Genomic DNA, 22,067 nt, shown 5'->3' with positions numbered 1-22,067 from the left:
CTGGAATAACCGATCACAATGACTGAATTTGTACAGTTTAACAAGTTGAAGGGTAAATGTGGACGAAAAAAAAACTCAGTGATCAAATGTATACAAATCAAAAAATACATTACATGTTAAATCATTATCCGGTTTTATTTTCTAGTTTAATCTCATAAAAACATATAAATCCATCTATCACGACCCCTCGACTTCAATAAAAGGTGAATCGGGTTTGTATATTTGTATGACCCTTTTTTGTGACTTTTATGAAATGAAGTGACAATAGCAAAAATACATCTATAACACAAAATACATAAAATTTATAAATTTCTACAATATTATCCAGTAAAAAAATTATATTTATATTGTAATATGCATCAAATTCATTTGTTATAATAACGATCAATAATATATAATAAGACACTTTACAAAATTTATCATCTTGCTCTAATTGTTCAATATTTGTTATTCTCCATCAACTCCATTGATCCATTCATTTCTACTTTCTAATAATGATCGAAATCATATGCCCTTTTCAACCAACGTTTGTATTCGTAACTTACCCTTTAGTGTTAATCAATCATGTCAGCTTCTTTGGGTGGGACTCATCGAGCTCGGAAGCCTTTGATTCAAATGCTTGACGAGAAAATCAACCTTTCTTTTCTGAGTTGGACCTAGTTCACTTAAAGATCATACCCAAAAAATGATTGTTAATTAATGTTTGCTCATATGAGTAACTATGAAAATCTGAAACTTGTCCAATGTGATGATTAGTCAGTTTAAGAAAATAAAAGATGATCAACCCAACAAGTCAACAAGATATCATGGAATATTGATAAATAATAATCATGCTTATAAAGTATTCAGTAAAAACTGGATTATAATGAAATTGAGGTTTGTAATCGGCAATGTTTTTAAAAACAAAATTATCTATGTATAATTACACACCACGTCTAATATGAACCAAACCACCTAAAAATATATGCGTCAATTTAATTTCATATATCTCAACCAAATACCCAATATATGTTTTCTGATCTTATAAATTTGTCCTAGCAAATTTTTGGTTCATCTCTGGTAAACTCACTTGTTGATTATAATGTACCCTTGCTTCCTATCAACCAATTACCTGATGTTGTATATGAGTAGGTTTTCACCTGATATTTATGTTACTTGCTCATCCTTCTTTCTTTTCACTGGTATCAAACCTAAACAAAAGCTTCTTATGGGCTATATGTAAGCCTCATTCAGTCTGTCATTTGATGCTTCAGGCAACTCACCTCGTACACAACAATATTTATCCATACACAAAAATATTTATCCATACACAACGATATGTACTTTAAAATGTTGTGTTGTACACCTCCTCAAAGGATAAGTTGTTGTGCATGGAGAAAAAATGTTGTTATCATATGTTATATGACATGAACTAATTTCAATTCATACTAATATACATGTATTTATAAGTTATGGCTACCCCAACCCAATTTATATAAAAAATACTACGTCATTTCCATTTAATAATAGTGAACATAAATCATATAGTACTAAACATCAACTAAACATGATTGTTGTATGGTTGTGACAAATAATGGTGTCATTTAGGCTTTTAATTGAACACTTCATATGCATATAAAAGTACAAAGATATTGATATGATGATTCCTATGTAGAAAAAATAAGGATTTGGATTTTTTGTAAAGACTGAAATGAATAAAAAAAATAATGAATAGAGTGAAATACATACCTCTAAGTCTCTAACTTAATATTGCTAGAGGGGATGAACTTTCAGTGATTCTTGAACATTTTTTTTTCTCAACTGTGATTCTTCAACACAAATTATTCATAAATTAATTTACTCAAGTTTATACGAGTTTAGAGAATTTGTGGTTGCAACTGATAGAAATGTTAACTCTTAAGTGAAATTAATTATAAAATATTTTTCTTTTAATTAATACTATAAATAATTCACTTAAAATGTTAAATTTAGTTAATTTAAAATAATTCAATTAATTAATTAAGTGATAGTTAGGTCAAAAGATTTAAGATTGAGAATAAAGGAGGCAGTTGATTATGTTTATTTAATTATGAGATAGACTAAATTTGTGAATCTTACCAATTATGAAAACTTAGGCATGACTTTGTTTTGACTTATTAAACTAGTATTTGGACCAAGAATGTCAATACATAAACAAATTACGGTTAAATAATTGTACTAGGACTAAATGTAAATTAAAAGTCAATTTGGGGTCTAATGTAAGAATTTGTAATTTAAGGGACTATTTTTGCCAATTATGAAAACTTTAAGCTTAACACCCCTACAACTCCATCTCCTCTCATTTTAACTAGGATATGATTTTTAGAGAAAGAATGGACGATTTTTGAAGAAAAGATTTGATTAGAAATGAAATTGTTGTCTCAATAAAGTTCTAACATTAAACATGGTTAATTATGGCAACAATTTCCATTCATTTTCTTCATCTTAACATTTTGGTTTAGAATTTCACCTTAAATCTTATTTCTATGCAAATTGGATTTGAGTTGGGAGTAAAAGTTTAAGTTCGAGTTACAAATCTATAAGTATTAACTTTTGAAATTTGGTTTATGTTGTTTTAGAACTTATACACCCTATATTTATGAAATAAGGAATTAGACATCTGAAAAACGAAATTGTTTGATGTTTTAGCTTTGAATTTTGTTTTAAAATTTCAAATTAAAATCTCAATTTAAGTTGAGATTAATATATCTAAATTCGAATTTGAATATGCATTTTGTTATCTAATGACTTGAAATTAGATTATAGTGTTCTAAGGTTAAATATTCATTGGGGAGTTTTAATTTAGTGGTTATATCTAAAGTTTTGCAGTTCTAGCTGGAAGATGATGAACATCGCCCTTTAATTTATCAATGGTGGTGTTAATCATGTTAATTTAGCGTTAGAACATAGCCTTTAACTCTAAGTAATAATCTTAAGTCATTAGAGTTGGAAAGTACTAGAATCCAACTGTACAAGTTATGGAAACATGTTTGAGGTTTAAAATTAAAGTTCCATTTGATTCGACCGAGTCAAATCCTAGTGTAATTTGACTCGACCATGTATAATTTTGATTTCACACGTGAAATTTATTTTGATTAAATTGAACTCTACTTACTTCTATTTCTTTTCCATTGGGGATGGTATGATGGTATAAAATGAGTTGTTTAGGTTTAAATGCTTGAACTTATATATCTAGAAGGTGATTAGAACCTAATTACTCAACATATATTGATCTATAGCTTACCACTAATAATCCAAACATTTCTAGAAGTGAACTAGAGTATCTAAAAGGAAAGTGAGTTCATTTACCAAGAACATGTTATATATTGTACTTGGAATTTTCCTTATTTAAAATGTTCATATTATATGATATATTATATATAATATGTGTGCATTAATGAGATGAGTTTTTTAGAGGAACTTTCAAATATGGATAAACTACATCATTTTGAAATGAGATTTTGATCCTGATCATGTACATTCACTTAAGATGGGTTTGAGACTGTGTGACATGAGTACCTAGTTGTAGATTTGACACTTAACATTAAGATTGGTTTGGGTGATATGTATGGCTACATTTACGTGTGAGATTTGCTACCCCTTATGTGTTACATATGTGATGGCTTACATGTTACCTGGTGAGTAGAGTATGAGAGAGCTGAGTGTGTCATGTGTTAACTTTACATAATCTATAGAACCATCAATTGTGAGATATAGACTTTGAGATTGACTTAAGGATATGGAAAATAGAAGCATATTGCTTTTGGATTTGCTTTGAAGATGTTGAATTGACATTATTTAATGTTTCTAAACATTTGTTTGGCTTTGAAATGATATGTTCCCCAAATATAAATTGCTACTAATTATTTGGTGTTTTGGAAATGCTTTGGGATTTACAGTAGGTATGGAATGTGTAAGTTCCTTACACTCGACATTGTCTAACCTCAATAATGCTTAATATGATTCTTATGTATAACCTACATTATTTGATATGTGTTCAAATTAAGTGCTTTGGTGGAAGACCAAATATGGATTAAACTTTTGGATATTTAGAAGATGTATTTAAAATTTAAGATGTATGTAAGGTTGTTTAATTTATCTTTGTCTCTTGATTATTTTGTTACACCCTCATATGCTTAGACAGGTAAAACTTTTAAAATATAAAGGACTTGAATATTTGGAACCATTTTCTTTAAATGACTATTGTTTAACTATTTTGGAACTTCCATTTTAAAAGGAGAAATTAAATATCCTCCAATATTTTCTTCGTATCCATCCTCCTACCCATGTCAAATGTTGACATGTGTCACATTTAATTAAATTAATAAATTTTTAATCAACTTGTCACCATTTAATATGGGTAGGAAGATAAATAGGAAGAAAATATCGGATGATATTTAATTTCTCTTTTAAAAGACTATTTAAATAGCCCATAGAGAGATTGAGCCATATTAAATATGTATTTGTGCCACCGAATTCTTTTTTTCTATAGGCTTAGTTTCAAACTCAAAGCCAAATGAAAACAAATCAACATTTTAGCACTGTTTTAAAGTTGGAACACAACCAAATGACAAGACATATTTCGTCATCGATATTGTTCAAGTGGGATAAATATGGTCCATTGTTAGGCGTGCTAAAGCCACGAAAGATGCAAAATCATAAACTTTATTCATCACCACACGGAGCCCTTCCATGACAATGATAAAATGAAAGGTAGAGAAAGGCCATTTTATTAGACCAACTTTTCAATTTCCAAATTATTTTTTAAGGGATTCATTTACAAGGATTCATGTTTGAGCTTGACCAAAGAAACCCCTAATCCATTTTATTTAATCGTATTTTTTCATCATGGAGTGTAGGAAGTCCAAATTCAACGAGTCGAATGTCATGTCAAAGTCAACCTTAAATAAGATGGAATTAAGCGTTGCCTTTTCTGCCTAACTAGATACTTCATTACCAATAATGAGCATGTCAAGGGTATTCCAACCAACAACGAAAGGTTATTGGACCTTACTAACCACCAAACTAATAACCAAATTGAGTATGTTAACTAAGAGTTTTTCAAGATCTTTATAAAGGCAATCGATGAGGTTATTTGCTATGAGCTTTTCATCATGGAGTGTAGGGAGTTCAAATTCAACGAGCCAAATGTTATGTCAGTCAACCTTAATTAACATGGAATTAAGCATCACCTTTTTCACCTAACTACATATTTCATTAATGTTAAGGGGATCATCAAGGATATTCTGACTAACAATGAAAGACGATTGGACCTCACTAACCACCAAACTAATAACCAACTTGAGTCTGTTGACTAAGAATCTTTCAAGAGATTTATAAAGGCAACCAATGAGCTTATTGACTACGAGTTTTTCATCATGGAGTATAGGAAGTTCAAATTAAACGAGTCAAATGTCATATCAGTTAACCTTAAATTACATGGAATTAATTGTGTCTTTTCCACCTAAACTACATATTTCATTAACATTAAAGGGATGACTATATATATATATATATATATATATATATATATATATATATATATATATATATATATATATATATATATATATGTTGAGCGTGTCAAACCCAACAAATAAAGGGGTAAAATAACTCCTTAAACACTACTACTTCGTACTAGAAATGTAATACAAGATAAGTAGGGTTGATTCACAGAGACATGGAACAAATGTTTATACCTTTTGCGGAAGGTACAATAATGGTCACATAAATGGGGGATTGGTATGCAATGATTTAAACAAGAGGATAAAGCAATAAGTAAATGATCAATTAAATGAAACAAATTCAGGATTTGTGAGAACTCCAACTCTATGCAAGACAATTTAACAATGTGATTCCAAGGATGAAATGATATCTACTCAATTCCACCTAAGTTGGTACTTGAAAGTGTTAACACGTTCTAACACTTCCCATTCACCAAGTTGTCAAATTCAAAACAAGCTCTTTGAAAATAACCTAACCTTCTAATTTATGTCTAAACAAGCTCTTAGATAGAAATCAAAAGGTTGCAATAAGATTTATGTGAATGTTCCCAACAACACCCAATACTCCTCACAAGCTTGGGAGTGTAAGAGTATGTGAATAAGATTTACACTAAATTCATTCAATGGAAATCAATTTAGTGTTTGTTACTTAGTTCAATTCACAAAACAATTACGAATTTTGCAATTTGATAACTTGAATGACCGAACCCTAATTCAAATGGCCAATAAGAATCACAATTAGAATCAAACATTAAATTGAAACAAAATCAAATTCACTAGGTAGGAATTAGAAGCAAACATCAAATCACATGATTGAAATCACAACTAAAAAGTCAAGACATGAAGTTGGAGAAACTAGGGTTCTAGCCACTCATGACTAGAACAAGATCACAAATCTAGAAAATGAAATTAAAGTTCTTACAAAATGAAATCAAATGTTCCCAAGTGTTAATCAACTTCAAAATCCTCAATAAATTCTCCTTTTCTACTCCAAAAGTCGACCCCCAAAGTAAAAAGTCGATTCCCCCTTTAAGAATGGTGAAAAACTGCTTTTAAACCCACGTTTACGTCTACACGGCCCGCATAAATTAACATTGTCATTTACACGGCCCGCGTAAACGCAAAAATATACTGCGCAGAAATCTACGTTTATGTGGCCCGCGTAAACGCAAGGCTTGCATTTACACGGCCGTGTAAATCTCTATAAAGCCAAAATGTTCATTTCTTTGATATCTTGCTCCTCGGTGCTTCGAAAGTCCCGGAATTTTGTCCGCAACTCTTATTTACCTCCTCTAACAATATCCTACCTCTAAAAGTCCCTGAAATATCACAGAAGTATGTGAATGAAATTGCCTCATGAAAAATCCCGAAAAACATGCAAAATGCATGAGTTTAAGCCTATATGCAATGTACTTTTATAAAATAAAGCTACAAAATGGGTACATGAAACGCACTTAAAAAATCTCCCCAAACTTAAACCTTTCTTGTCCTCAAGAAAGAACAAGAAGATTTAAACTGGAGAAAATAAAATAAAAGAAAAGAAAAGAAAATCAAGGTTAAACTTTTTTTTTTGAAACTTGATGCAAGAAATCAAAACAAACATGAAAAAATATATCCTACCCAATTAACCCTGTTTTGTACTATAGTTGAGAATATACCTATCGTGCCTTGAGTCAACTTGGCTTTAGTCTCAAAATATTATATAACAATAGAAATAAGACCTTAGTCACTCCCCAATACAACTCAACAGAATCAAAGATACCACGCTTGTTCCCTCTCAATATTAGCAAGTCAATTAATAGAACAAATTATGGTCTTAATCTCGTGAAATTGTATGTGACAAAACATGCTCAATCATCTTTGTTTCATAAAATATAACAATGATCGAACCCAACTACTTGTTGATCAACAACAATCTTTTTCTAAAAATTCCCTAATATTTACCCAAATTGGTTACAAGATTCAAACCACTTACTCCAGTCAAAGTAATTAACATTCAGTCCCAATGTCATAAGTTCAAATCTAAGTCCAAGGGAATCTGTTGGCAGCCAAATATTTTTCCTAAACATAATATTTAATTAAACTATAAACACAACTATATACAGACTTCCTAATTACATTTTTTTTACAAATAAAGCTCATGACTTTCTTTGAAATCCGTGTAACGGGCTTCCAACTAACACATCCAGATCAAATGACCTTAGTGTGCTAGATTTAAAAGGATCCCTCGGGTTTACTTGCCCGAATCTCAAAGGTCACATATTAGCTTTATTTGCTATTATTAAGTTCATGACTTTCTATGGAACCCGTGTAACGAATTTTCAACTCAATCAGTCCCAAACAATTTAGCTTTAGGCGATTAGGTGTAAAACACCCCTCAAAGTTTACTTGTTCGAATCCCAAAGGTCACAGATTAACTTAATAATACTTTTTTTTTTTACAGTTTTTTTTTTAATTTTATTTTATGTAACATATATACAAATAACTAAGTTAACACATAACACTCTTATTAATTTATTTATTTGGCCAATTTCTTTATATTTTCGTCCTTGACTTTTCTATTGTGGGACATCTCACGGTTTATTACCGTGAGGGACTTCTAGACATTTTTCGGGGGACTAAATGTTAACATGCAAAGACTCGTAAGTATAGTTGAAAGCTATGTCCTCAAGCAGGGTATATAAAAGGGAATGAGTAGAAAGGACTTTTAAGAGCGCTGGAAGGCGGGACATTGAGATTTTGCATTCTTTTTATGTACTTTTGAATTTGGCATTTTAAGTTCAATTGAGCATTACTGCTCATAAGACCGACCATATGTCCCAAAGAATCGACTCATACATGTTGTTATGCTCCAATGTTGTCAATCTTCTCATTTTTTGTTTTGCACAAGTAGCTTCGCGAGGTGTGTTCGTGTGTGATTAACTTGCTTTTAGATTTTTCAATAAAAAGAGCAAGCCAATTTCAAGGCACATGACTCATTTACCAGCTCAACTGTTTAGAAAAGATTCAGTTGCTTGGGATTGGATCGTTTTTTTTAATTATGCAATGAATGCAATGCAAAAATTTAGATGCAAAGAAAATAATAAAAATTAGAATAGAAAGAAAATCTTTTTGGTTTTTGAAAAATTTTCCATGTAGAAAAAAATGAAAAAGAAAATGAAATGAAAATTAATGAGATATGTACAAAACTACATGCAACCTACACACAACAGGATTTATGCATGGATGAATGCCCCTCCCCAAGCATAAAATATAACATCGTCCTCGATGTTTGGAGAGAGGCATAGCCGGCCTATTGAGAGTCGGATGGTGGAAGATGGTAGCTGGGTTGGGAATGGGTCCAAAACAGTCACAAATGCACACCAATTGAATTTTAAGTAAAATATGAACGATTAAAGATATGGAAAGAATTTACCTAATCGTTCTTGAAGCCTCGCAATTATGGTGTAAACCTCCTCTTCATCCTCCCCAAGCTATCCGTGAAGTATTGTTGGAGCCAGTGATTCATTTTCTAGGCATAAAAAATAAGTTAAAACCATTTGGGGCATAAAAAAAATTAAAATTTACCAAAGACTAAAAAGTTTTAAAAGAAAGGACAAAAATAACCCCGGGTTGCCTTCCGGTTAGCTGCCCTTGTTTTAAGTCGTTGGCTCGACTTGGCCCCTCAATGTGCTTTGTTTTAAGTAGGTGGGCCTTTACAACATATTAACCTTCTCGCCACTTCCTTCAATTGAAAACTTATGTTCTACCTGACTTTTTCTTTGAAAGGACCTGCTCACAAAATGCTTGGCATAAACAATTAGTAACACCGTGTCCCCGACAAAGACGCCAATTTGTTGAGCGTGTCAAACCCAACAAATAAAGGTGTAAAATAACTCCTTAAACACTACTACTTCGTACTAGAAATGTAATACAAGGTAAGTAGGGTCGATCCACAGAGACACGAAACAAATGTTTATACCTTTTTGCGGAAGGTACAATAATGGTCACATAAATGGGGGATTGGTATGCAATGATTTAAACAAGACGATAAAGCAATAAGTAAATGATCAATTAAATGAAACAAATTCAGGATTTGTGAGAACTCCAACTCTATGCAAGATAATTTAACAATGTGATTCCAAGAATGAAATGATATCTACTCAATTCCACCTAAGTTGGTACTTGAAAGTGTTAACACGTTCTAACACTTCCCATTCACCAAGTTGTCAAATTCAAAACAAGCTCTTTGAAAATAACCTAACCTTCTAATTTATGTCTAAACAAGCTCTTAGATAGAAATCAAAAGGTTGCAATAAGATTTATGTGAATGTTCCCAACAACACCCAATACTCCTCACAAGCTTGGGAGTGTAAGAGTATGTGAATAAGATTTACACTAAATTCATTCAATGGAAATCAATTTAGTGTTTGTTACTTAGTTCAATTCACAAAACAATTACGGATTTTGCAATTTGATAACTTGAATGACCGAACCCTAATTCAAATGGCCAATAAGAATCACAATTAGAATCAAACATTAAATTGAAACAAAATCAAATTCACTAGGTAGGAATTAGAAGAAAACATCAAATCACATGATTGAAATCACAACTAAAAAGTCAAGACATGAAGTTGGAGAAACTAGGGTTCTAGCCACTCATGACTAGAACAAGATCACAAATCTAGAAAATGAAATTAAAGTTCTTACAAAATGAAATCAAATGTTCCCAAGTGTTAATCAACTTCAAAATCCTCAATAAATTCGCCTTTTCTACTCCAAAAGTCGACCCCCCAAAGTAAAAAGTCGATTCCCCCCCTTTAAGAATGGTGAAAAACTGCTTTTAAACCCACGTTTATGTCTACACGGCCCGCATAAATTAACATTGTCATTTACACGGCCCGCGTAAACGCAAAAATATACTCCACAGAAATCTACGTTTACGCGGCCCGCGTAAACGCAAGGCTTGCATTTACACGGCCGTGTAAATCTCTATAAAGCCAAAATGTTCATTTCTTTGATATCTTGCTCCTCGGTGCTTCGAAAGTCCCGGAATTTTGTCCGCAACTCTTATTTACCTCCTCTAACAATATCTTACCTCCAAAAGTCCCTGAAATATCACAAAAGTATGTGAATGAAATTACCTCATGAAAAATCCAGAAAAACATGCAAAATGCATGAGTTTAAGCCTATATGCAATGTACTTTTATAAAATAAAGCTACAAAATGGGTACATGAAATGCACCTAACAATATCTATATCTATATATATATATATATATATATATATATATATATATATATATATATATATATATATATATATATATATCCTCTCCCCAAATTGCTTGGTGTACCTCCTGTGTGAGTGGATGAGTGTGTGTGGGTTTGAACTTTTATGTGAGTGAGGGATACATATAGTAACACCCGAAGGGCACCATTAATGATATTCCGACCAACAATGAAAGGCAATGGACCACAACAAGAAATAGGACCTTCAGGGATGGCATCTTTAGAGACGACGATAGGCTTTAGCGGTAACATGAGATAATGTCGTCGCTTAAGGGCTCTGATGTCGCTAAATATGTCGTCGCTAAAGGAGTTCCACCATCGATCCTCTCCGGCCACACGCCATTTAATCGTGACCGTTGGCTGCTATAGTGATCCACCGGTTAGGGTTTCATCTGGTGGAAAGTAATAGCGGCGACACCAACTGCGACGACCGGTCGCCGCTATTGATAGTGATCCGGGTGAATTTGATCGTGACCCTTCAATTGTTTTTAGATCGCCGACTCTGGTGGTGATCCAGACATCATTGACTGGATCACAATATTTGAGAAGGTGTTGGGTACACGAAGGAGGCATGTGAGAGGCATTGGGCCTAACCTTATTTAGCTTCGGGTACAAGTTCTTCATCCTAATGATAGTCACAGTCACAAGCACCGCAACCAACACATGTACTTGTTAAATTCTTAAAGAATTTGGTAGCTTTATTATATTGTTAAGAACTTAATGTATTGGTAGTAATTTTTGGTAGCTCGGTAGTTTGTTAAATTGTTAAAGACTTAATTGATTTGGTGCTTTGATGTTTTGATAGTTTGTTGAATTGTTAATGACTTAATGTGCTTGTGACTTAATTGTAGGATGTTGATGTGAATGTTTTTCTTCAAAACCCGACATTTGTGACGACCATTAGAGATATTATTCGCTCGTTTAAAAACCAAGTCAACGAGGAAAACAACATTGGGGAAGACGAAGACACATGATATTTCTTGTTTTATGATATGGAGGATGTTATTTTAGATTTTGAAAATAGTTTATGTATGATATATATTAGATGTTTGTTTGAGATTTATTAGATATTTTATGGAATATGGTATGTTTGATGTTTTTATATAATGTGGTATGTATTTATTTATGTATTTTTATCAAAACTGCATTTTATAATATATATAAATTAATATTATAAAAAATATGTTTTTTCTCAAAAATTAAAAATTAAAAAAAAAAACTAAAAAAAAACGTTAACAACGACGCCTTTAGGGACGACTGTGATCAATTGCGACGACTCATACCTCTGGGGAGGTTTGCCGAAAAAACTCCGGCCGGTTGCCGGAATATTAATAAAGACGACGTTATTTGCGATGCCAATAGTGTATTAGGGATGACAGATATTAGAGACGTCGGTATTAGAGACGACAATCGGCTATTAGCTACGAAGCAATTGCGGCGACGCTTAGTGACGACATGTCGTCTCTAATAACTTTAGCGACGACAAGTGTGATCAATTGCGACGATTTTTGTCGCCGCTAAAAGTTAGTTTTTTTGTTGTGGACCTTACTGACCACTAAACTACTAAGCAACTTGAGTCTATTGACTAAGAGCTTTTATAAAGGCAACCGATGAGGCTAATGAACCGGTATTCGTTAACAGATAAAGGATCCTTCACCTTTACCATTAAGAATATGAAAGATAAGTTATAGCCTCCACTATTGTTTTCTCAAGTCTCAAATTCCTTGATAAATTTCACAAAATCTCCTTCAAGTAGGTGCCAACAATTTTTTATGATTTTAAAAAAGTGAAGTTTTTAGGCCCGGGAGCCTTTTTGCAAAACCCAAATCGCTTCCTTAACCTCAATAACTATGAAAGGAGGATCAAGGAAAGAGGCATCATTGGGAGATAAAATTATGTGGATTTTTAAGATTTTGATAAGAATCTCCAAACTACCTCCTTGATTATTATCGATTGTTAGCCTATTATTCTTCCACAACTCATGTTTTAACGAGTCCATGGAAAAAACATAAGTTTTCATTTCCCTCCACAACCCATTTGTTTTGTTTTGTTTTTTTTTTTTTTCCAGTCAATTTTGTTCAAGTTTCAGGCTGTTAATTCTATCTTTAAGGCCCTTACAAATTGTGTTTTTGTTTTCAATGGCAGCGGATCTTCATTCCTTGATGGTGGTTTTAGTGAATCTAAGTTTTGGAACCAGTGTGATCTGCAGCTTGCCAATGGAACATTACAGTTGAAAGTGATTTTCTTTTTATGTCCTAAAATAATTCACAACCACATTCAAATTCCTAAAATCCATGGACGTATATAAATTATTTAAACATAAGTTTGCATGCATCCGATATCAAATTTATAAATCGTAAAAAATACAAACACATAATTGATCATTGATCAATCATCATAAAGAATCTTGAATATAGGAAATCATCTTTTATCTTCGAACTACTACTTTTTTTTTTTCTCTAAATCTTTACAATTGCTTGTTTGGAACATATCAAAAAGAATACTAAACTAAAATACCAACAATATTAAAGCCTTTTTCATAAAGAAAAGGTGAAAGAATGAAAAATTGAACTCATTATCGTCGCAAAATTTTCAGGAAACCTCTTAGGCAAAATTTGGTGATTTTCTGCAGTACTTTCTTTTAGTTTTAGGCATCGGGGTTGATTCCAAATCAGATTCTTGTTCATCTTTCACACTATTGATCAAGGGTTTTCTAGATTCTTGATCTTCATCCATGCATGCATTCTTACCAAAAAGTCGAACAGTGAATGATGATGATCTTCTGTTGTATCTGAACACCATAAATTGGCCAAGCTCTAGGCTCTTTTCCTTAACAAATCTATTCCAACCATTCTTCAAAAAAACACCAGTTTTCTCTCGATTCACATCCACATGCCAAACTCTTCCTAAAACATCTTTAAGAACAATCTTCTCTGGTATCTTTTGATCAAAATGCTTGATAAAATCTGGTGGTATTCGCTGCAGATTCAAACATTAAACATCAAATTCATTAACCAAGAAAAATAAGTCGAGATTTCGAGAAATTTTGAGTTAAAGTTGCCACAAATTTCACTTCGGAAAGACAAACATAATGATCAGAGTTATCTTTCTACTGATTAAAGAAATAAAAGTTCGTCAAATGAAGTGAATCTAAACCGATGGATATCAATGGAATAAAAGTTTGTGGCGTTTCATGTTCGCTGCATCATGAATGTTGATTACAGAAGTTTTTGAATATGAAGGCGTTCGAGAAGAGAGAGTACCAGTTGGCGTGATATACGATTTGGGAGGAAGATTTCAAAGAACTCGGGATCTTGATTGAAGATTGAATCGTTTGGAGGAGGATCTCTTCCTCGTTTTCCCATTATTTTTCTTGATGCAAAAGATTGTGGATTTTAGGGTTTATGAGGTTTTATGTGTTTTTGGTGTGTACGGATCAAATAAATTGTTTTAAAAATACTATAACAAAAACTATATTATTAATAACTTAATAAAATATCTAGAAACTAATAAGGAATTAAATCTATTTTAATTGCTTGACTTTTTTTCTTAATTTTATTTTATATATTTGAATTCATGTTTTAAGCGCTATACCCCTATCTTTTGCATATACAATATACATTACATACTTATTTTAATTTTTAAATATTTTTCTCCTATGCAACTTAAGATAGTAGTTTAATTGATCAAAAAATAGTAGTTTAATTGATCAAAAATATAAAAGTAAAAATGAAATTACATCATAAAAAGAAATATATCGTCTATACATATAAAATAAGACCTATATTGAATATTATTGATATTTGTTTGTATCTTGAGAGAATCCACTAAGCATCAAGCTTAAAAGTGTTAAATATTTGCCTTTTTATGTTGTTCTTAAGATCGAGAAAAGGCTCACACATGATTGGATCCGCAAGGCATCAATAATGTTTTAAAGTCTTATACTAAAACACTCTTTTATATTTAAATATATTTGTAATATAATGTGTAAGACCTACATTTTAAATAAATAAAATAAAAAATTTGCCGTTGAAAATCGCGACGTTACACTATGAGGACGAGTATGAATTATGAGAAAGAAAGTAATAAAAGATAGTAGAATAACTCACTAGACTTAGTGTCCGATTTAATAGAAATTTATGTTTGCAGGTTCATGTATTAGAAGCCATGGTACCGGAAGAGAAGAAACGAGCACAAGATCAAAATTTAAATAATAGGATGCTATTGTTGTATTCTTCTTTTTATATAAATAGATAAATTTATATTGTGTATTTTTTAATCAATTCAATCTGGGATGTAAATTTTTTTAAAATTATAAGTATATTTTTTGCATTTGTAAATAAAATTTGATAATTCTTATAAATTAGCTGTCAGAGATCGAGGGTGTTACACCCAGGAATGACCACTTATATTCTAAGCCTTGTACCAGCTAAGAAGGTTGGGAAAACACAATTCAAAATGTGGAAAGGGAATCGTCCCTCTCTAGCACGAATCAAGGTTTGAGATTGTGAGGCTTTTGTTCATAGATTAGCACTCGACAAACTTGAACCCATATCATAAATGTGTTACTTCACTGGTTATCCTAAAGATTCTTTTGGCTACTTGTTTTACAAGCATGTTGAGAACAAGATCTTTGTTGCTCATAGGGCATTCTTTCGTGAAAGGGAGCTGATATCTCAAGAAACTATTAGGAACCTAATTGATCTTGATGAGATTCAAGAGTCAGCCAATGAAGAACTTGAAGTTGACACTAAACCACAACAAGAGGTTGAACAACCTGTTAAGGAATTTGATATACTTCCACTACCACATCATAGAACTGATAGAGACCTTCGTCCACCAAAGTTCTATGGATTACATGTTACTCAAGAGGATGAAAACCTATTAGGATATAATAAGGCACACAACTATTAAGAATCCATGACAAGCCCAGACGCTGCAAAATGGAAAAAATCGATGGACGACAAGATTCAGTTTATGTATAATAACCAATTATTGAACCTCCATAATACTACATCTGGTCTTAAAATTATTGGGTGTAGATGGTTCTTCAAGAAGAAGAATGACATGGATGTGAATGTACAAACTTATAAAGCTTTAATGGTTGTGAAAGGTTATAATCGGACTCAGGAATTGATTATGATGAAAATTTCTTACCAATAGCTATGAGTAACTCTATTGGGATACTACTTTACATAGTTGCATTTCATGACTATGAAATATGGAAAATGAATGCAAAAATTGCTTTTCCTTAATGGGAAAATGATTGAGGATGTTTATATGACTTGGCTAGAAGGTTTTGTATAGTCCAAGTCTCCCAATATGATATGTAAGCTTGAAAAGTCAATCTATGGACTCAAACAAGCACCTCACAGGTGGAACATCTATTTCGATGAGAAGATCAAGGTGTTTGGTTTCTTAAGAAATGAAGATGAACAGGGTGCGTATGTTAGATCTAGTGGGAGGATAGTTATATTCCTTGTCTTATATGTCGATGATATTCTTCTAAGAGGAAATCACATCCCAAAAATGAGTAGTGTAAAAGCATGGCTTGGGAAAAGATTCGCTATGAAAGACTTGTGAGAAGTTGCCTACATACTTGTTGTCAAGATCTATAAGGATAGATCTAAGCGACTAATAGAAGTTTTCCAAAATAGATACTTAGATAAAATCTTGAAGACATTCAAGATGGAAGAATCTAAGAAGGGATTGTTACATATGCAACGTGGCACAGTTTTGAGTAAAACTCAATGTCCCAATACTACTAAAGAATTGGATCTTATGAGTTGAGTCTCATATGCCTTTTATATAGGATTGATCATGTACTATATGATATGTACAAGGTCAGACGTATCATTGTGAGCAGAGTACCATCTGAAGATAATTCAACCGATCTTCTCACTAAACCATTGTCACAGATCAGGCATGATGCTCATACTAGTTTTATCGGAATTAGATTTACTATGTTTGTTCATATTATCTATGTTCCTATTTTTTCATGTTTAGAACCACTTCCAAAATATTATTCAAACTTCCACAATCAGTCTTACTTTTGGAAGGTAGTTGTGAATTAAGATTGTCATAGTATTGGTAGATTGTTCATAGGGATGAACATAGAAAAGCCCTGTGACTAATACCGAGGAGTACATGAAAATGGAGATTTTAAGTATTAGAGTAATCATGCTTAAAGATTACTCCATGGATCATGTCATGAGAAAATTAAGACGACTGAATTTGTTATTCTTCAATTGGAGATGCACGAGGTTTGGTTCTACAATCTGTTATACCTTAATCTTTCCCCAACATTCTCCGTAATAGGTAGCCATATAGGCTTTGACTAGATATTGCATGAGGAATAGTACTAACCTATGTAATCAAAGTTTATTTGATCCTTATGACATAAATGGAGAAGTAGATATATGTGCACCCCTCGTTGATTTGGTGTTGACAACAAATGCTTGGTCAAGTTGAGACTTGTCACAACTAGCATTTTTTGCTAGGAAATTTTTTCTCATGTAATTTGTTGGATTAGTATCTAAGCCCATAACTATAATTGGTATGTACTTGATACGATTTAGCATGGTCCATTTGGGTTGTACTTCACCAGAACAATTTATATGGATAGTGTTTTGAGAATAGTATGTTTATGATTTAAAATAATATATTATAAGTTCTAATATATTAATATGGAATCATATTATTTAATTAGTATTGATCAAGAGTTAATTTAGAATTAATCTAGTGATCAAAAGGAACTAATAAAATATGGACACTTATATATAGAATGGGCCAAGTTCATTTAGGTTGGGCTAAGCTTGCATGGAGAGTCCATGGAGCTTTTAACCCATGGATCCTATATAAATGAAAGGTCATGGGTATTAGGGTTTACATGAATGTAACCCTAATCCTCCATAATATATAAAGAGGTATTTGGCACATGAATGGCACTAATGTGTGAGAAAACAAGAGTGGGCCGATTTTTAGTATGCATTATATTCTCTCAAGTTTTCCAAGGTGTTTTTGGTGATTTGTGATTCCACTTGAGGCTTCCAAACTATTGGGGCTAAGCTCTTATAGTTCAAGATTTCAAGTGTAACGCCCCGTTCCTAGTATGATTTTATTTAGATACTTTTTTTCTCAACTTTTTCCGTGAACTCGGCGAGTATGCGTCTCGACGAGCTGAGTAGCAGCGAGCTGGACACGGGACTTAAGTTGGGAACTCGGCGAGTGGATATATGGACTCGGCGAGGTCACCTTTCTGAATGAAACTTTACCTTAAGACGTTGCACCCTAATTTTGCCCATGCAAAACACCCATTTCGTCCCATTTACTCCCAGAGAGCAGTAGAGAACAACACTAGCCCCCTTTAGTGTTCTTGAGTGATTTTGATCTTCCAAAGAAGGTTTTGGAGCTTAAGGAAGAAGGAAGAAGTTGGAGTATTCTAGAAGTGAAGGTAGATCCGAAATCTACTCTGTAGAAGGCATCAAATCAGGTAATAAAACTCCCTACTTTGTTCGTTAGCTTCTTAGGTTCCTTTTTGTCCCCAATGGGTGGTCTTCAAGCCTTAAAACCCCCAGATTTTGTGTGTATATGTGATAACCAGACCCTAGGAACTGAGACCCACGAGTTAGATCCATTGAATGTCTCAAATTTGGCCTGTACAGGAAGAAGGTTTGAAGGAACTCGGCGAGTTGATCGAACAACTCGGCGAGTTCCATGAAGATGGCCTTAGACTCGGCGAGTCCTATGAAGATTACCTGGAACTTGGCGAGTTTTTCTTCAAATTCGGCGAGTCGGGTCATGAGTCGGACCAATCGTCCCAAGTAATGAGTCAGGCTGACTCAGTGAGTAGGAACAGGGAGTTGATGAGTCAGAGTCGGACTAGACGTAGAAGGACTCAGTGAGTCGCTATATGGACTCGGCGAGTCCAGTCAATCAGAGAGTAGACTTGGACCAAGAAGTTGACTTTAACCAGTCATTTGACCTAAGGGGTATTTATGAGTACCTAATCCATGTTTACGGATTTATAGCCGGAGGGATTACCGATGCGGCAGCCAGGCGTAGGTTGAGCAGGTTTTCAGCAGCTACTCTCAAGGTGAGTTAGCTTCCAGTAGCGGTGGGTCTAAGGCCACAATGCCAGCCCACCAATTGGAGACGTATGATAGATGATTGTCTTTGTGATATCATCTAGGTTTGTTATTACCTGATATGTTATATGTTAAAATAATGTGGTATGTGATAGTAGTAAAGTTCGGTTGATAGGACCGAAGGGTAGCCAGACACCCCAGATACGTCTGACAATATGTGATGATATGTTTGCATGCTGGCTTGTTATGTTATATGCGATAGAGGTAGTGGGAGGGGACCAATCCCCGAGTTCGGTTGATAGGACCGAAGGGTAGTTCAAGCACCCCAGATATGTCTGATAATATGTTATGTTATGATATATGTGATAGTAGCTGTAGGGGTGAAATAGTCCCCAGGGATCGGTTGTTAGGGCCGATGTGTAGTCAGCACCCCAGAATGGCTTGACACGGGTAGTCAGCACCCCAGAACGGCTTGACACGGGTAGGTCAGCACCCCAGAATGGCCGTACCGGGTAATTCGGGCACCCCAGAATTGCCCGGCAGTATGTATGATATGTGATTGTATAGTATGTGGTACGATGGGGGAACTCACTAAGCTTCGTGCTTACAGTTTTCAGTTTTGGTTTCAGGTACCTCTTTTTCGAAGGGGAAGGAGCTGGCGTGGTAGCGGCACATTACACACACGCTTTGTATTCTGCACTATGAGATCTTCCTGGGGATTTGTACTCTGACATTGTTATGTTTTATTAAACTGATTTCCAGAAATGCACATCTTTTATGAAATGTTATGATCGGTGAATGTTTTAATTATAATGTTTTGCTAAGTATGTGTTTTAAAAATGAAATTTTTGGCTCGTATTTTTAGGATGTTACAAGTTGGTATCAGAGCCCTGGTTTGAGGGATTCAGACACACCTTCGGGGGTGTGTGAACTCAAATCAAGGGATTAAAAGATTTTGAAAAAGAAAAACGTTTTCTCAAAGGTGAAGTAAAGAGTTTTAATAAGGAACAAAGTGTGTGGTGTGCGCAACCGGCCGAGCTCAAGTAAGTATTCCCCAATATACCCATACAAGTTTATGTATGTTTATTAGTTTCAGTTGAACAACATGCTAGAATAGGACTAAGGATCTAGGATTGATGCCTTATGTGACTGCATTATGTGCTTCAGTATATGAAAATTGCATGCTAGGATTGAGTAGACACCAGTAGGATAGCCTGTTAGGTTATGCCTGATAACATGACCTTAGCACTGTATGCTAGTACAATTCCCCATTTTGAGGATAAAATTACTTGAGTAGTCTCCTATGTCTGAATGTTGCTTGCTTTGTGCTTTGTGGGACTCTAAGTGATGGGAGTTAGCCATTAGGTGAATGCATCACGTCACATGCGAACATGGTTGAATAATCTCAGAGTGCTATACTTGGCCCTATTGCGCAGCTCTTGTCTGAGTCTAACCATTGTAGGGATGAGCCTTTTACTTGAAGGATTATCTGAGCCTCACCGCATGTGATGGTATTCAGGTAATGGCTAATTGACATTATAAGGAGGCTTTCAGCAGCTGAGGACTGGATCGGGTATAGTCAGAGAACTCCCTAGGGCAAGCCTAGGATGAGTATAGCAGTGATTAACAGTAGTGTAAGGGATCTGGTGGAGTCGAGGCAGTCCTTGAAGAAGGTACAAATAGATGTGGAAGGTTGTATGGGCCCGTACTACTGGAAGCAGAGGATCCGTACCCGAACCAAGGAAGGCCAAGATAAGACCGGGAAACTTGTAGTAGGGGTGATCCCTCCAGAGGTATCAATATCACTAACGAGTGTTAATTATGTGTTGCAGAATGGTGGTACTACGTCCGAGGCCGACAGCTAGCGATTTAGGAGAGGGATCGAGTTCGGGATCAGGTTCAGAGCCGATAGATGAGAGGCTACGTGAGTTCATCGCATCAGAGATCACCAGAGGCATACTTGAGTCGACCCCCATCATCTTTGGGTCGATCAAGGAGGGGATAATTGAGTTGATGGAGGATTGCCTCAGGGCGTTCAGGAGTGACATGGCATCTGGCCAGTTGGGATCTCGCACACTGTCCTTTAAGGACTTCAGGGGCAGTGGTGCACTAGATTTTCATAGGGCAAAGGACCCCATAGCTGCCATGCAATGGATTGCAGACATTGAGTCTGCACAGTTAACTAGCTTCTGCCCTGAGGGGTCGAATGTGACAACCCGAAACTTTCATCCTATGTAATTGGTCCACGTATTGTCTTTGAATCTTGAATTCATCACCCCCTTTGGAAATCTTGTGGTTCCGAATGCGTTTTGGACACAATTTAGTCTAGTTATGGGTCTTAGGAGGTGTTGGAAAGTGTTTTGCATCATGAAATCGAATTAAACACACCAAAAGAGGTGTGTGCGGCCACACTTTTGTGTGAACGGCCACACACCCATGTGTGCGGCCGCACACCCAGCCACACACCCTCCAGCCTCACACTCAAACATATATATATATATATATATATATATATATATATATATATATATATATATATAGCTGGGTACCTTCTTCATTCATTCATTTGGATACTCCTTACTCTCTCCCTACTTTCTCTCTCTAAAATCTTGAACCAAGAACACCTTGAAGACCTCATATTTGTGATCTAGTACATCTTCAAGCTTATTAGAGGTAAACACTTGAGTCCCAAGCCTTAAAACTCATCATGTTCATCATATTCATGGACCCTTGAAGGTGAACGGCCGCACACCTTCATGAGGGAGCAGCACACATTCAAAACTCCTTAATGTGAAGAGCAAACACTTCATTTGGACTCACAAGAGGAGTGTATGGCTGCACACACTTATGTGCAGCCGCACACACACACATGGACGCACACAGGGCCGCACACAAGTGCTGGTAGCACACTAGGCCGCACACACACATATAGTGTGTATTTTGGCCATACACTCTCTTGTATAGCCTTATAAATCCTCATACAGTCATATATGATTATAACACTTCATTATAAGTGTTTACTAGTCCCTATGATGGTCCCAAAATCATCAATTAGTTGTTCATAACACTAATTATATCCATACATGTGCCAATATATGCTAAATAGGCTTCGCGTGTGTACTCAAGTCACCACTTGACACCTAGCATCAAATCCAACTTTGTCATCAGAACCACTCACTACAGGTGAG

The 22,067-nt window shown here is 34.4% G+C and overlaps 1 protein-coding gene across 1 annotated transcript; it reads right to left on the bottom strand.

Moving 5' to 3' along the window:
- Nucleotides 1-13,396: 13,396 nt before the first annotated feature.
- On the bottom strand, nucleotides 13,397-14,157 carry LOC145035845 (putative B3 domain-containing protein At5g66980). The gene is made up of 2 exons (XM_078984351.1): nucleotides 14,056-14,157; nucleotides 13,397-13,771 (listed from the first exon to the last, which is right to left on the bottom strand). Exons 1-2 carry the CDS (start codon nucleotides 14,155-14,157, stop codon nucleotides 13,397-13,399), a joined length of 477 nt encoding a protein of 158 aa, XP_078840477.1.
- Between the last annotated feature and the right edge of the window lie 7,910 nt (nucleotides 14,158-22,067).

Source organism: Lactuca saligna, chromosome 3, assembly GCF_052625555.1.
Source record: "Lactuca saligna cultivar CGN05327 chromosome 3, ASM5262555v1, whole genome shotgun sequence".
NCBI classification, from domain to species: Eukaryota; Viridiplantae; Streptophyta; class Magnoliopsida; order Asterales; family Asteraceae; genus Lactuca; species Lactuca saligna.
This window is presented reverse-complemented; position numbering and strand designations above follow the sequence as displayed.

Coding starts and splice junctions, on each gene's coding strand:
- LOC145035845 (XM_078984351.1), bottom strand. CDS start 14,157: ATGGGAAAACGAGGAAGAGATCCTCCTCCAAACGATTCAATCTTCAAT. Junction 13,772..14,055: donor ATCGTATATCACGCCAACTG/GTACTCTCTCTT, acceptor TTGAATCTGCAG/CGAATACCACCAGATTTTAT.